Source organism: Hemitrygon akajei, chromosome 1 (assembly GCF_048418815.1).
Source record: "Hemitrygon akajei chromosome 1, sHemAka1.3, whole genome shotgun sequence".
Taxonomy (NCBI): Eukaryota; Metazoa; Chordata; class Chondrichthyes; order Myliobatiformes; family Dasyatidae; genus Hemitrygon; species Hemitrygon akajei.
Genome location: NC_133124.1, coordinates 184,832,107 through 184,848,446, shown reverse-complemented (window position 1 = coordinate 184,848,446; position 16,340 = coordinate 184,832,107). Strand labels below are relative to the sequence as shown.

Here is a 16,340-nt window from a genome sequence, read left to right as displayed (position 1 = left end):
CAGGCGGCATCCATAAACAGTCGAAGTTTCAGGCCGGAGTTTCCTTAAGGGCTGGAAAAGAAGTAGTAAGACGCCAGAATAAAAAAGGTGTAGGGGCGGGTGAAGGGGAAAGGAGACTAGCTAGAAGGTGATAGTTGAAGTCAGGTGAGTGGGAAAGGTAAATTGGGAAAGAAAAGGTGAAGGGAAAAAGAGCTTTGAAAGCGACCAATCCGGACATCGGAAGGCGGGGCATTTCTCAGGTCTTCCTTACCCCCCCCCCCCAACCCCAGCAGAAAAACCAGCAGCGGGTCACCACAGCGAGAAAAGAGCTTTGACCAACGTCCAACTCGGACAACAGAAATTTTCAGAGTAGGGGATTTCAGCGGGTCGCAGAGCGAAAACGAGGTTTGACCAGCAACCAATCGGCGTTTGGGTTTGATTGTGAAGAGCAAATGAAAGGAGGTCGAAGCAAGCGCTGCGGCCATGGTCTGAGGGTAAAGAGTCAGTGTGCTGATCTTGAGGCTTTCGCTCCTCAAGGCTTCAGTCAGAGAAAGCAAAAGAAAAATAAGCTCGACGTTATTTTTTCCCTTCCTTTCTTTGTATCTGCTCAACTAGGACAGTAGAGATTCCAGCTGATTCAAGACTGCTCCTCTTGTGGGATGTGGAAGGCAAAGAGGCCTCCAGTGTCACTGACGACTACAACTGTGAAAATTACATCCAGCAGTAGCTTCTAACAATCCGCGTTAAGGAGTTGGAGCTGGAACTGGCCGAACTCCGGATCTTTCAGGAGGCTGAAAGGATGATATATAAAATATATAGAGAAGTAGTTACACCCCAAAATGCAGGACACAGAAGACTGGGTGACAGTCACTGGGTGAAGAGGAAAGAGGTTAAGCAGCCAATGCAGAGTACCCCTATGGCCATTCCACTCAACATCAGGTATATTACTTTGGATACTGTTGAGGGTAGTGGTTCATTTAGCAGAGGATGGCGAACAGGCTGAAATCGTAGTCCATATTATGTTCTGCATAGTGAGTTCAGAGATTCGGTGTTAAGTTAAAGGGCAGGGACACCAGGTTTATAATCTCAGGATTTCTAGCCGAGCTATGCAATGGGATGATGGCCGAGCTGCAATGGCTCGAATTTTTGGAAGTAATTCGGAAGGCATGGGATATATGCATCCCAAAGAGGAAGTATTATAAAGGTAAAATGTCACAACAGTGGCTAAAAAGAGAAGTCAATGCCAACATAAATGCCAAAGAGAGGGCCTAAATACAGTAAACTGAGTGGGAAGTTGGAGGATTGGGAAGCTTTTAAAAGCCAAATGAAGGCAACTAAAAAACCATGAAGGAGCTAAAGATCGAATAGGGAAGTAAGCTGGCCAGGAATATGAGGGAGTATACCAAAAGTATTTTTTTTTCAGTTTCATTCTGTGTGAAAGATTGCCGAGAGTGAATATCGGACCACTTGATAACGATGCTGCTAAGGCAGTAATGGGGGCAACAAATCGGCGGACGAACTGAATAAGTATTTTGCATCCGTGTTCACTGTTGAAGGCACCAGCAGATGGTAGAAGTTCCAGGGGTCAAGGGTGATGAAGTGTTTGAAGTTATCATTACTGGAGCGAAGGTTCACGGGATACTGGATGGCTAGCAAACCTTCTTCACCAGATGGCGGACACCACTGTTTTCTGAACGAAGTGTCTTAAGAGATGGTGGAGGCATTTGGAAAATATCTTTCAAGAATCACTAGTTTCTGGAATGGTTTCGGAAGACTGCAAAATTGCAAATGTCACTCCACTATTCAAGAAAGGAGAGAGGCAGAAGACATGAAACTATAGGTCATTTAGTTGCACCTCGGGAGTTGGGAAGATAAGGGAATCATTTATTAAGGATGAGGTCTCAGAGAACTTGGAAGACCCTGATAAAATAGGCTGTAGTCAGCATGGTTTCCTCAGGGGAAAATTTTGCTCGACAAATCTGTTGTAATTCTTTGAAAAAATAACACGCACGATAGAGAAAGGACAATCACTTGATGTTGAGTATTTCGATTTTCAGGAGGCCACACACGAGGCTGCTAAACAAGTGCCAAACCCTTGGTATTACCGAAAAGATTCTAGCATAAATAAACCAGTGGCTGATTGGCAGGTGGCAAAAACTGGGAATAAAGGGAACCATATCTGGTGATTAGTGGTGTCATTGACCAGTGGTGCGCCACATGTGTCTGTGTTGGGACCGATTCTTTTTTCGTTACTCGTATATGTCAATGATTTGAATGATGGACTTGGTGACTAAGATGCAAAGTTTGCAGACGATATGAAGATAGATGGAGGTGCAGGTAGAGTTAAGGATGTAGGAAGAATACAGAACGACTTAGATTAGGGGAATGGACAAAAAAAATGGCAGATGTAAAACAGTGTAGGAAGTGTGTGATTATCCACGTTTTCAGAAGAAATGAAAATTTGACTATTTTCTAAATGAAAAGAAAATACAAAAAAAAAAAAACGGAGGCGCAGACTACTTGGGAGTCCTTGTGCAGGACTCCTTAAAGGTAGTTTGCAGGTTGAGGCTGTGGTGAGGAAGGCAAATGCGACGTTAGCATTCATTTCAATAACACCAGTATATAAAAGCAAGGGTTTAATGTTGAGAGATGATAAAGCACTGGTGATGTCTGACTAGTGTTACTGTGAGCAGATTTGTGCCCTTTATCTTAGAAAGAATGTGCTGAAACTGGTAAGTATTCAAAGGAGGTTCACGAAAATGTTTCCAGCATTGACAGGTTTGTCTTCTGAAGAGTGTTTGATAGCTCTGGACCTGTATTCGCTAGAATTCAGAAGAAATCAGGGTGATCTCATTGAAACCTATCGAATGGAGAAAGGCTTTGATAGAGTGGATGTGGAGAGGATGTTTTCTTTGAAGGGTCGGTCTGAGCATTCATTTCAAGAGGACGAGGATATAAAAGCAAGGATGCCGTACTTGGAGTTCTGTGAGAAGATTTGGGTCCTATATCTTAGAAATAATGTGCTGAAACTGTAAAGTGTTCAAAGGAGATGATGAAAAAGTTTCCAGCATGGTTTGTCATATGAAGAGCGTTTGATGGCTCTCGGCCTATATTCGCTAGAATTCAGAAGAATGATGGGGGACCTTATTGGAACCAAACGAATGGAGAAAGGCTTTGATAGAGTGGAAGTGGAGAGGATGTGTCCTTTGATGGGTCAGAGGACACAGCCACAGAATGCTGGGGCGGGGCGTTCTTTCAGAACCGAAGTAAGCAGTAAGTGCTTTAGTCAAAGAACGGTGAATCTGTGGAGTTCCTAGCCACGGGCATTTATGGAGGCCAAGTCATTATGCATATTTAAGACAGAAATTGTCAGATTCTTGATTGGTCAGCGCATGAAGGGATACGGGGAAATGGTAGGAGATTGGGGCTGAGATTGGATTAGCCCTAATGAAATGGCAGAGTAAACTAATGCTGCTCCTACGTCTTTTGGTCTCATGGCTGAAGGAGAAAGCATCAGATAGGAGAGGAAGATGGATCATGGAAGAAACAGAAGAAGCAGTGACTCTGGAGGGAAGGAACAAGTAGATAAGAAGAAGAGGTAAGAGTCTGGAGTGGGGATCAAAAGAGAGAGTAGAGCAGGGCATATAATTACTGGAAGGGGAAATTGTTCATGCCATCAGTTTTGAAGCTGCTGAAATGGAGTATTAGGTGTAGCCGTTCCACCCAAAAAGTAGCTTCATCGTAGCAAATGATGAATCCATGGATTGAGTGGCGTCACAACCATGGATTCGGCCGCGCAGCAGATACAGCATTTACGCTGGTGAAATTGCAGGTGTCAGACAATTATTATTTCATTGTCACGGTACTTAACTGCATTCTTTTCGTCGTAGCGCTTGTCAAGACTTGAGCAAAGCACAGCAACGTTTCGCTATTTGCTCGCATTCGGCCATGCCCGAAAAATTAGACTTTCGAATCAACAGACTCTGAAGACTAGCGGTATTCGTTTTATGTTATTTCTTTCAGCCGCAGTGTAGGCTTCGTTTTCAATTTGAGGAGATTTAGTTAACGGCGCTGTTTAGCCTGGCGTTTATTGTTTTCCTTTCTCTCTGACACTATTCGCGTTAAAGTCTGTGAACTATTGATCAGCTACAGTGTGCTTCTCTCTCTCGGCACTTGGGCCATATCCTAACGTAGTGAGAGCAAGTCTCGATCACACAAGGATGGACCCAGCAGAAAGAGAGCAGCCTGAACAGGTACGGCGCTTTATGGGATTTGCGAACTTTTAACGCAGTTCCATCTGGAATTTCGGCTCTATGTCGGCTTCCATAAATACACTTATCAGGAGGACCTCGGCAGGATTCTATCAGCCAGAGGATGCCGACCACGCCTTTTCGGAGTCAAAGCGACGATTTACTACTGCCCCAGTGCTGCAACACACCGACTAATCACGGCATTCATATTTGAGGTGGATGCATCCGGTGTCGGCAATGGAACTGTCCTCTCTCAGCGCTCGTCCGCGTACAGTCGGCTGCATCCTAGTGACCTTCTTTCCCGTCCCTTGACTCCGGCCGAGAGGAGCTGCACTGTTGGAAATCGGGAACTGCTGGCTGTCAAGGATGCCCTGCGGGAATGGCGACATTTTTCCGGAAGGGATAGAGCACCGGTCTTGGTCTGACAGATCACAAGCTTCTCTCTTACATTCAGGAAGCAAAGAGACTCAACTCTCGTCAAACCCGACGAGATCTCTTCTTCACATGATTTAATTTCATCCTCGCTTTATTGTTCCGGCAGCAAGAATACCAAGGCCGACGCTCTCTCCCGGCAGTTCTCCGGATCTGAGGAAATGCTGATCCAGAGCCCATTCTTCCTCGCACATGTATTGCTACAATGGGGATATGGGGATAGAGCGGAGAGGAGGGTCGCCCAACAGTTTCACACAGGCCCGGGTTCAGGGCATACCTATCGGCTGTTTTCCCTGATGCTGTACGTTCCAAAGTATTGGAATGGAGATACTCCTCTGGTGGCTGAACAGCCAGGAAATTAACGGACCCAGGAGTTTATAAAGAGACAATTCTAGTAGCCACCTAATTCTGAAGAGATTTGCGTCTGCCTGTTCCAACTGCGCTCGGAACAAGACATCACGCCAGCGTCGTGAGAATCTACTCTATCTATTGCCTGTGCCCTACAGCCTGAGTCACACCTCTCAGCAGCCTTCATCATTGGCCCGCCCCCCGTCTAATGCAACCTTCTTGGTTGCTGTGGATCGATTTTCCAAGGCTTTCCACTTTCAAGCTCACATCGCTCGTGAGACTGCCACAATCATGGATCAACATGTGTTCGGGCTCCACTGCCTTCCTCGAGACACAGTGTCTGATCGTGTACCAAATTTCACTGTCAGTTTTTGGAAGGCTTTCTGCTCTCCTGTAGGAGCCACAGCCAGCTTCTCGTCCGGTTTCCACCACAATCCAATGACCAGTCTGAGAGTGAACCAGGAGTGGGAGAAAACCCTCCGCTGTCTTGCCTTTTCCAACCGCACGACCTGAAACTCCCAATTGGTTTGGGCAGAGATCACGCACAATAACCTCCAGTTGTCCTTCACGGAATTCCTGCCCCCGCTCTTCTCTGATTAGAGATTGAGGTACGAGTTCCTGCTGATGAATAGCTGATCCAGTGCAATAAGCGCACCTGGAAACGAGCCAAGGCTGCTCTGCTGCGCGCTCGGAAACAGCAGGTCCGTCACGCTGATCGGCTCAGCCGGCAGGTAAGGTCATTGAAGCAAGGAGAAGGGGTCTGGTTGTCATCAAGAGATCTTCCCCTGAAAGTCTTAGTAATGGAAAAGACTTTCAACAAGCTGTCGCATAGATTGCGTCGATCAGCATCACTGAAGATCTGGCCGGTTTTCCATGTTCCCCAGCTCAGGCCAGTTCTACTTCATCCCTGGTCCCAGTGACCCCATTTCCCCCTCCTCCCCGATTGGCAGATAGACTGGGAAGGCTATGGTGCAGAAAAACCTTCCTGGATCCCGGAAAAGGTCATCTTGAAGAACTCGCTCATCTGGCTCTTCCAGCGGACACAAGTCTGTGTTGTTCAGGGCTGCGCCTATGAAGCAGACCCAGTCAAAACCACGGATTCAGCAGCGCAGCAGATACGGCATTTGCGCTCGTGAATATGCACGTGTCAGCTAATTATATTTTCATTGCCATGGTATTTAACTCCATTCCTTTCGTCGTAACGCTTGTCGAGACTGGAGCATAGCACAGCAAAGGTTCGCTGCCTGCTTGCATTTGGACTTGCCTGAGAAATTGTACTGCTGAGTCAACTGAGACTGAAGATATGCGATACTGTGTTAGATTTATATTTAGTTATTCATTTCAGCTGCAGTGTTGGTTTCATTTTCCATTTAAGAGTAACAGTTAACAGCCATGTTTGGGCAAGCGTTTATTGTTTTCCTTTCCCCTCTAACTCTGCACACGAAAATCTGCAAATTATTAGTCCGCCCTCAGTTTCACTTTCTCTCTTTCTGTCGGTACGGGCCATATCCGCATGTAGTGACAAGATGTCGGAACTGGAATAGGGACAGCAATCAAACTGTTTGGTCACTGTAAATTGCTCTCTTGTCATATGGACCAGAGGTGCTGGACAAAGCAGTCCACCAATTTACGTTGGGTCTTACCAACTTAGAAGAGGCCACATGGAGAGGATCAGATACATTAGACAATTCCAACAAATTCGCAAGTGTTTTGTTGACCTATTTGAAAGGATTGCTTGAGGCCCCGAATGCAGGTAAGGGTGGAGATGAATCTGCAGGTGTAACATTTCTGCCAATTGAAGGGATATGTACCAGGAGGGAGATTAATTTTGAGTGGCGAATGGACAAAGGAATTACAGAGGGAAGGATCCCTATGGAAAGCATATAGTGAGGGGGGCGGGTTAGGTGAAGATGTGTTTCATGGTATCCTGCCGTTGAAGATGGCAGAAGTTGCAGTGTATGATGCGTTGGATGTGGAGGCCCGGGGAATGGTGAAGGCAAAAGGAACTCTATATCTGTAAACGCGGCGGGAAGATCGGGTTAACGCAGTTGGCCGGGATATGGAGGAGATGTGGGTGAGGACAGCATCAAAGGATCGATGGTGGAGAAAGGGAATCACCGTTCGTTGAAGGAGGACATCTCTTTGTAGAAAGAAAAGTTCATCCTGGAAGCAGAGCGGCAGATATGAAAGAATTGATCTAAGGGAATAGCATTGTTGCAGCAGAGTGGGTAGGAAAAAGTACAAGTGAAGTTGTCGTGGGAGTCGGAAGGATTATGAACCTCTATTTATTTAATCCTTTTGCCACCAGTCCTGTTGAATATAATCCCTTGTCCACTCTCCAGGTACAATGAGCTATAATGATAGCGAACAAGAAGTGGTCTTAACGAATGGTTCGACGCTGACATTTCTGCCCTGTTACTTGTCAAGTGCCCAACAAATTGTGTGGGAATTTAAATCTGTCTCAGGACATAATAAAACCAAAATATGCACAATGGATGAACACAATAAGGAATGCAATTCCACACAGTTCCCAAACATTAAATTGGCTAATCGTGATGGATTTTTACATGGTAATTACTCACTTCATTTTGAAGCAACAAATACATACGCTGGGATTTATTACTGCACAGACGGTTCTACGAATGGCCATGGAAAAGAAATCAGACTTATAAGTTTCAACGGTGAGTAGTTAACTGTTTTACAACATTGTTTTTGAATTATTGAACATTGAACTGCACCTATTCCGTATTTTCCTCTAATTTCTTACATATAGAATTTCTTACAGCTCAGGGGAAAGTACGGAAGAAATATGGCAAATGTTCAGGGGATATTTGTGTTGAGTTCCGCATAGATATGTTCCAATAAGACAGGGAGGTTATGGTAGGGTACAGGAACCGTGGTATACAAAGGCTGTAATAAATCTAGTCAACATTAAATGAAAATCTTACAAAAGGTTCAGTGAGCTAGGTAATGTTAGAGATCTAGCAGATTATAAGGGTAATAGGAAGGAGTTTAAGAAGGAAATGAGGAGAGCCAGAAGGGGCCATGAGAAGGCCTTAGCGGGCAGGACTAAGGAAAACCTCAAGGAATTCTACAAGTATGTGAAGAGCAAGAGGATAAGATGTGGGAGAATAGGACAAATCAAGTGTGACAGTGGAAAAGTGTGTATAGAACCGGAAGAGATGGCAGAGGTACTTAATGAATACTTTGCTTCAGTGTTCACAACGGGAAAAGGATCTTAGCGATTACAGGGATGACTTGCAGCGGACTGAAAAGCATGAGTATGTAGATATTGAGGAAGAGGATGGGCTGGAGCTTTTGGAACGCAGCAAACTGGATAAGTCACCAGGACCAGGCTACTGTGGGAAATTAGTGAGAAGATTGCTGAGCCTCTGGCGATGATCTTTGCATCATCAATGGGGACGGGAGAGGTTCCAGAGAATTGGAGGGCTGCTGATGTTGTTCCTTTATTCAAGAATGGGAGTCAAGATAACCCGGGAAATTATAGAACAGTGAGTCTTACCTCAGTGGTTGGTATATTGATGGAGTAGATGCTAAGGGGCAGGATTTATGAAAATTTGGAGAGGTATAATAGGATTAGGAAGAGTCAGCATGGCTTTGTCAAGGGTATGTCCTGCCTTACCAGACTGATTGAATTTTTTGAGGATCTGACTAAACACATTGATGAAGGAAGAACAGTGGATGTAGTGTATATGGAGTTCAGCAAGGCATTTCATAAGGTACCCCATTCAAAAAAGTAAGGAGGCATGAGATCCAAGGAGATATTACCCTTGGATACAGAACCAGCTTGCCCACTGAACCAATGAGTGGTTGTAGGTGGGTCATATTTTGCATTGAGGGCGGTCACTAGTGGAGTGCCTCAGGGATCTGTTCTGGGACCGTTACTCTTCGTGATTTTTAGAAATGATCTGGATGAGGAAGTGGAAGGATGGGTTAGCAATTTGCTGATGACACAAAGGTTGGGGGTGTTGTGGATAGTGTGAAGGGCTGTCAGGGGTTACAGTGGGACATTGATTGGATATAAATCTGGGCTGAATAGTGGCAGATGGGTTTAACCCAGGTAAGTGTGAAGCAGTTTACTTTGGTAGGTCAAATATGATGGCAGAATATAGGATTAATACTCTTTCAAGACTCTTGGCAGTGTGAAGGATCAGAGGGATCTTGTGCAGGTTGACTCTGTGGTTAAGAAGGCGTACAGCGTATTGTCCTTCATCAATCGTGGAACTGAATTTAGTAGCTACGAGGTAATGTTGCAGTTATATAGGACCCTGGTCAGACTCCACTTGGAGTACTCTGCACAGTTCTGGTCGCCTCACTATAGGAAGGATGTGGAAGCCATAGAAAGGGTGCATAGACCTATAGAACCATAGAATATTACAGCACAGAAACAGGCCTTCTGCCCCTTCTTGGCTGTGCGGAACTATTTCTCTCCCTAGTCCCACTGACCTGCACCTGGCCCATATCCCTCCATACACCTCTCATTCATGTACCTGTCCAAGCTTTTCTTAAATGTTAAAAGTGAGCCCGCATTTACCACTTCATCTGGCAGCTCATTCCACACTCCCACCATTCTCTGTGTGAATAAGCCCCACCCCCCAAAATTTCCATTTAAACTTTTCCCCCTTAACCCTTAACCCATGTCGTCTGGTTTTTTTCTCCCTTAGCCTCAGTGGAAAAAGCCTGCTTATACCCATCCATCTATACCCATCATAATTTTATATGCCTCTATCAAGTCTCTCCTCATTGTTCATTGTTCCACGGAATAATTCCTAACCTATTCAACTTTTCTCTGTAACTCAGTTTCTCAAGTCCAGGCAAATTCCTTGTAAACCTTCTCTGCACTCTTTCAACTTTATTAATATCCTTCCTGTAATTGAATGACCAAAACTGCACACAATACTCCAAATTAGGCCTCACCAATGCCTTATACAACCTCACCATAATACTCCAACTCTTATACTCAATACCTTGATTTATAAAGGCCAATGTGCCAAAAGGCCTCTTTACTACCCTATCTATCAGTGTCGCCACTCTTAGGGAATTTTGTATCTGTATTCCTAAATCCCCCTAGTCTACTGCACTCCTCCGTGCCCTACCATTTAACTGGTATGTTCTACCTTCGTTTTCCCTTCCGAAGTGCAATACCTCACACTTGTCTGTATTAAACTCCATCTGCCACTTTTCAGCCCATTTTTCCAGCTGGTCAAGATCCTTCTGCAACCTTTGAAAACCTTCCTCACTGTCCACTACACAGCCAATCTTTGTATTATCAGCAAATTTGCTGATCCAATTTACCACATTATCATCGAGATTATTGATATAGATCACAAATAACAAAGGATCCTGCACTGTCCCAGGCCTCCAATCAGAGAAGCAATCCTCCACTACCACTCTCTGACTTCTCCCATTGAGCCAATGTATAATCCAGTTTACTCACCATGTATACCTAGCTACGGAATATTCGTAACGATCCTCCCATGCGGGACCTTGTCAAAGGCCTTACTGAAGTCCATGTAGACAACATCCACTGACTTCCCTTCATCCACTTTCCTAGTAACCTCCTCGAAAAACTCTAATAGATTTGCTAAACATGACCTACCACGCACAAAGCCGTGTTGACTCTCCCTAATAAGTCCCCGTCTATATAAATACTTGTAGATCCTATCTCTTAGTACTCCTAACAATAATTTACCTACTACCAACATCAAATTCACTGGCCTATAATTCCCCGGATTACTTTTAGAGCTTTTTTTAAACAATAAAACAACATGAGCTATCCTTCAATCCTCTGGCACCTCACCCCTAGAAACTGACGTTTTAAATATATCTGCCAGGGCCCCTGCAATTTCAACACTAGTCTCCTTCAAGGTCCGAGGGAAAACCCTGTCAGATCCTGGGGATTTATCTACTCTGATTTGCCTCAAGATAGCAAGCACCTCCTCCTCTTCAATCTGAATAGGTTCCATGACCTCACTACTTGTTTGCCTTATTTCCGTTGACTCCATGCCAGGTTTCTTAGTGTATACAGACACACAAAAAAAAATTAGGAACTCCCACATTTCTTTTGGTTCTATACATAGCTGACAACTCTGATCTTCAAGAGGACTAATTTCATCCCTTGCTATCCTTTTCCTCGAAATATACCTGTAGAAGATCTTTGGATTATCCTCCACCTTGACTGCCAAAGCTACCTAATGTCTTCTTTTAGCTCTCCTGATTTCTTTCTTAAGTATTTGTTGCACTTTTTATACTCCTCCAGTAACTTATTTGCTCTCTGTTTCCTATACATGTCATACATCTCTCCTTCTTTATCAGAAGTTCCAATATCCCTAGAGTACCAAGGTTCCTTATTCTTATTCACTTTGCCTTTAATCCTAACAGGATCATGCCGACTCTGAACTCTCAAAATTTCTCCTTTGAAGGCCTCCCAATTACCAACGACATCCTTGCCAGAGAACAACCTGTCCCAATCCACGCTTTTTAGATCCTTTCTCATTTCTTCAAATTTGGCCTTTTTCCAGTTTAGAAACTCAACACGAGGACCAGATCTATCTTTATCCATGATCAAGTTGGAACTAATGGTGTTAGGATCACTGGAAACAAAGTGTTCCCCTACACACACTTCCATCACCTATCCTAACTCGTTTCCTAATAGGAAATCTAGTTTTACATCTTCTCCAGTCGGTACCTTTATATATTGATTTAGAAAACTTTCCTGGGCACATTTTTACAAACTCTAACTCATCTAGACTTTTAACAGTATGGGAGTCCCAATCAATACGTGGAAAATTAAAACCCTTACTATCACAACTTTATGTTTCCTGCAGATGTCTGCTATCTCTCTGCAGATTTGCTCCTCCAATTCTCGCTGACTATTGGGTGGTGTATAATACAACCCTATTAATGTGGTAATACCTTTCCTGTTTCTCATCTCCAACCATATGGCCTCGGTAGACAAGCCCTCTAGTCTGTCCTGACTAGCAATGTCACCACCCACCCCCCCTCCAACCCTTCATTCCACAGCCTCTATCACGTCTGAAACATCGGAACAGTCCTGCCCCTCCTGTAGCCAAGTTTCACCAATGGCTACAATGTCATAATTCTATGTGTCAATCCACGCCCTCAGCTCATCAGCCTTCCCCACAATATTCCTCTCATTGAAATAGACACACCTCAGAAGATTATTACCACCACACACAACCCTTCTATTTGTGACTTTGCATGAACTACTAACATCATTTATTTTCACCCCCGTTCCACTATCTACTCTGGCAATCTGATTCCCATCCTCCTGCAAATCATTTAACCCCCCCCCCCCAAAAAAAAAGCACTAACAAACCTCCCTGCAAGAGTATTGGTTCCCCTGTTGTTCAGGTGTAACCCGTCTCTCTTGTACAGGTCCCACTTGTCCCAGAAGAGGTCCCAATGATCCTGAAATCTGAAACCCTGTCCAGTACACCAGTTCCTCAGCCACGTGTACATCCTTCTGAGCATCCTATTCTTACCCTCACTGGCACGAGGCACAGGTACCAATACTGAGATTACCACTCTCGAGGCACTGCATTTTAACTTCCTACCAAGCTCTCTATACTCAGTCTTCAGGACCTCCTCACTCTTCCCTCCTGCGTCATTGGTACCGATGTGTACCATGACATCTGGCTGCCCACCCTCCTATTTCAGAATGTTGTGCACGCGATCAGACACATCTCTGACTCTGGCACCCAGAGGCAACAAACCATCCGGGAGTCTCTGTCGCGACCACAGAAATTCCTGTCTGTACCTCTAACTATCGAGTTGCCTATCACTACCGCTCTCCTCTTCATCCCCCTCCCTCCCTTCTGCACTGCAGAACCAGACTCAGTGCCAGAGATCCGCTTCTACAGCTTGTCTCAGATAAGTCATCCCCCCAACAATATTCAAATCGGTATACTTGTTGTTGAGGGGATTGGCCATAGTGGAGCCCCGCTCTGCCTGCTCTTTCCCCTTCACTCGCCTGACAGTAACCCAGTTACCTGTGCACTGTTCTTTGGTGTAACTGTCTCCCTGTAGCTACTATCTATAAACTCCTCATTCTCCCAAATGATCAGGAGGTCATCCAGCTCCTGCTCCAGTTCCCTAAAGCGGTTTGTTAGGAGCTGCAGCTGGATGCACTTCTTACAGGTGTCGTTGTCAGGGACAACAGAGGTCTCCCTGACTTCCCTCATCCCGCAAGAGGAGCATTCCAACATCCTGCCTGGCATTGTCTCTACTCTAAATGAACAAAACAAAACTTACCGGAACCTACCCTCACCTCTGCTTGTCCATGCCGAAGACTGTTGAGCCAAAGCTATCCCACTCTGACTCAGTCCACCCCAACGATGGCCGCTGTATATGGCGTTTTTATTAAACCTTTGGTGCGCTACGCCACGCGCCTGCGCAGTCTAGCCTCTTTTCCCCGATCAGTTAAAAAATGGCTTCTCTCCGAGATGCCTTCTTCACTCTTCGCCTCTTGGTTCGATTTACAGAGGAGTGAATTTACAGAGGATTTACAGTGCAGAGGGGATTTACAAGGCTGTTTCCTGGATTGGTGAGCATGCCTTATGAGAATAGGTTGAGTGAACTCGGACTTTTCTCCTTGGAGCGACGGAGGATGAGAAGTGACCTGATAAAGGTGTATAAGATGATGAGAGGCATTGTCAGAGTCATTTTCCCAGGGCTGAAATGGTTGCCACAAGAGGACACAGGTTTAAGGTGCGGGGGAGTAGGTACAGAGGAGATGTCAGGGGTAAGTGTTTTACTCAGAGAGTGGCGAGTACGTGGAATGGGCTGCCGGCAACTGTGGTGGAGGCTGATATGATAGGGTCTTTTAAGAAACTTTTGGACAGGTACATGGAGCTTAGTAAAATAGAGGGTTGTAGGTAAGCATAGTTATTTCTAAGGTAAGGACATATTCGGCACAACTTTGTGGGCCGAAGGGCTTGTATTGTGCTGTTGGTTTTCTATGTTTCTATATATCATCTAATTTATGTATTGCACCATACCACGGCCACAAAAACAATAAACATCACTTGTGCCAGTCGTCATAAATCAGCTGATTATGAACATTAAGTGTCAACAAAACAGACATTTTTAAGTTATTTGGTATAAACAATTCGAGTGATCCACTGTACAAAGAAGGGTTAACTAATGGTGTCTTGATGATTGGTTACCGAAGCTGCTGCGTCTGAAGCCAAAGGACGTTGTGAAGGCTTTGCAGAATACTCACGACGGAAAGGTCATTGCCAGTGGAAAACTCCAGGGATGCGTGTTGGGTTTTAGGAAAGCCGCCGTTAAAAGGAAGATATTACATACTCCAAAGTGTGGAATATATCCTCTTCTATCCTTGAATGTAATAGAACAACCTTCTAGGGCCTTGAAGGATATTTTGAGGAGTGCTGTCCTCTGCTGAGGAGCCTAATGACTGGAGGATCAGAACGGTGGCAATTCGTGTGAAGATTTTTTTTCAAGGGTTTCCGGATTATTGCTGACTCGTAGCAATTTATTGGGAAAAATATTCCGAGAGAAAGGAATAACCTAGACTCCGGCAGGCAGCGTTGCAAACTAATTTAATCAATATCTGAACAGAGGTATTGATGTTGCAGCGGAGTTGATGGCCAATGCAATGGCAGGTAGAACGTAATCACAGTGTGATACATTATTTCAGCCCCTGAGGCCAAGCACGTCTGATGCACATATTAAACTTTTATTTACCACAATCTTATATAAAACATATTTTATTCAATCCAATTACCTATATCACCTCAACTCTGACTGCCACACCACACCCTCACCTTTTCCACTCTATCGAGAGATATTAAATTCGGAACTACGTAAATAGGGTAAGAATGAAATAATATATTTTGGAAAGATTATTACGACTGGAGCATGCATAATACGCGACCGCAGCCGAGGAAATATTGAATAACAAGGGATCTTGGTAAACACGTCTTGATATCCTTGTAGGTGTCAAAGCAGGAGAATGCTGTTGTTAAGAAGCTGTTCTCAAAACTGGTCTTCATCTGCAGCAGAATATATAATCAAGAGAAGGAAGATCAAGATAACACACTATAAATTATCACTTAGACCACAGCTGTGTACTTGAGTACATTTCTGGATATTATGGGAGAGGAAGGATGTGATTGCACTGCAGACTGTACAATGGGTATTCATTCAGATATTGTCTGGGATGGAGTGTTTCAGTTATGAGAAGAGTGGGTTAGACTGGGGACGGTGCAGGATGGTGGTTGTCCTAATAATTGTATAAACTAATATGCAAAGTATTGGAGACTGAAATCACAGGTCATATATTTGAGCTAAATACTACTGAGTTTAGACCCGATGTGAAGATGATGTTTTTTTTTTATTTAGAGGGCGACTAAAATCTGGAATGTGTAGTAGAGTGAGATACCTTCACAATGTAAAAAAAAAGCTTCCAGATGGTAGCAAGTTTTGGAAAAACTGATGTTTAGTGTGGACGCATTCATTGGCATGGCTCTGTGAATCGAGCAGTCTCATTCTGGTCTCTACATCTCTGTGATTCTAAAATCCCACCTGCAAAGATCAATATAATTTTAGACTGTCTCAGATGCTTATTAAGCTGAAACAGGTGGACAATAAATTGGAATTAAATGGATTGCATGATAATGGTTACTTTCCCCTTGTGCTGAAGATTGACAATAGTTTTATATCACATGGTGATTCGAGATGATCAGATGCGCAGGCTAACGGTGGATAGAATTGCACCTTAGGTACTTGGAACCAAACTATGGAAGAACGACTAAGGATAGATCTTGCACACTATCAGTGTATGGTACTGTAGAGGACATTGGCCTGAGATCTATGAAGGTAGCGATGAGCACAGTTTGATAGATTGGTGAATTGTGAAGAAGGTGAATTGGGTCCTACAAGTTTAAATAAACAAAATCATATATAGAACACAAAACATAGCACAGTGCAGCATAGAAAGATACCCTTTGCCCACGAAGTTATATGAAAATAACAATACTTACAATTTTGTGCTTACCTAAACTAGCCCCTTCTGTGCAGACAATAATCATATCGCCCTTACCCTATGGAGAAATATATCTTCGTAAGAGCTTTTAAACACCTCTATTTATTGACTGTATCTTAATCTCTGGCAAGCATATTCCAGGTACCGACGATTCTGCGAAGCTCCCCCCGCCTCCTTTGAACATTTCCGCTCTCACATTATTGCCTGCCCTGTAGCATTAGCCATTTCCATCCTGGGGAAAAAGATGCTGGCAATCTACTCTATCTACCAACTTAAACATA

At 44.2% G+C, this 16,340-nt stretch overlaps 1 protein-coding gene across 1 annotated transcript in view; it reads left to right on the top strand.

Moving 5' to 3' along the window:
• The first annotated feature begins 6,697 nt into the window (after positions 1 to 6,697).
• The window catches only part of LOC140733132 (uncharacterized), a 98,113-nt gene continuing 88,470 nt past the window's right edge, over positions 6,698 to 16,340 (top strand). The window contains exons 1-2 of the mRNA XM_073056030.1: positions 6,698 to 6,762; positions 7,352 to 7,690. Coding sequence (XP_072912131.1) covers positions 7,357 to 7,690 — 334 coding nt within the window. The 5' untranslated portion in view covers positions 6,698 to 6,762; positions 7,352 to 7,356. The remainder of the gene's footprint in view (positions 6,763 to 7,351; positions 7,691 to 16,340) is intronic.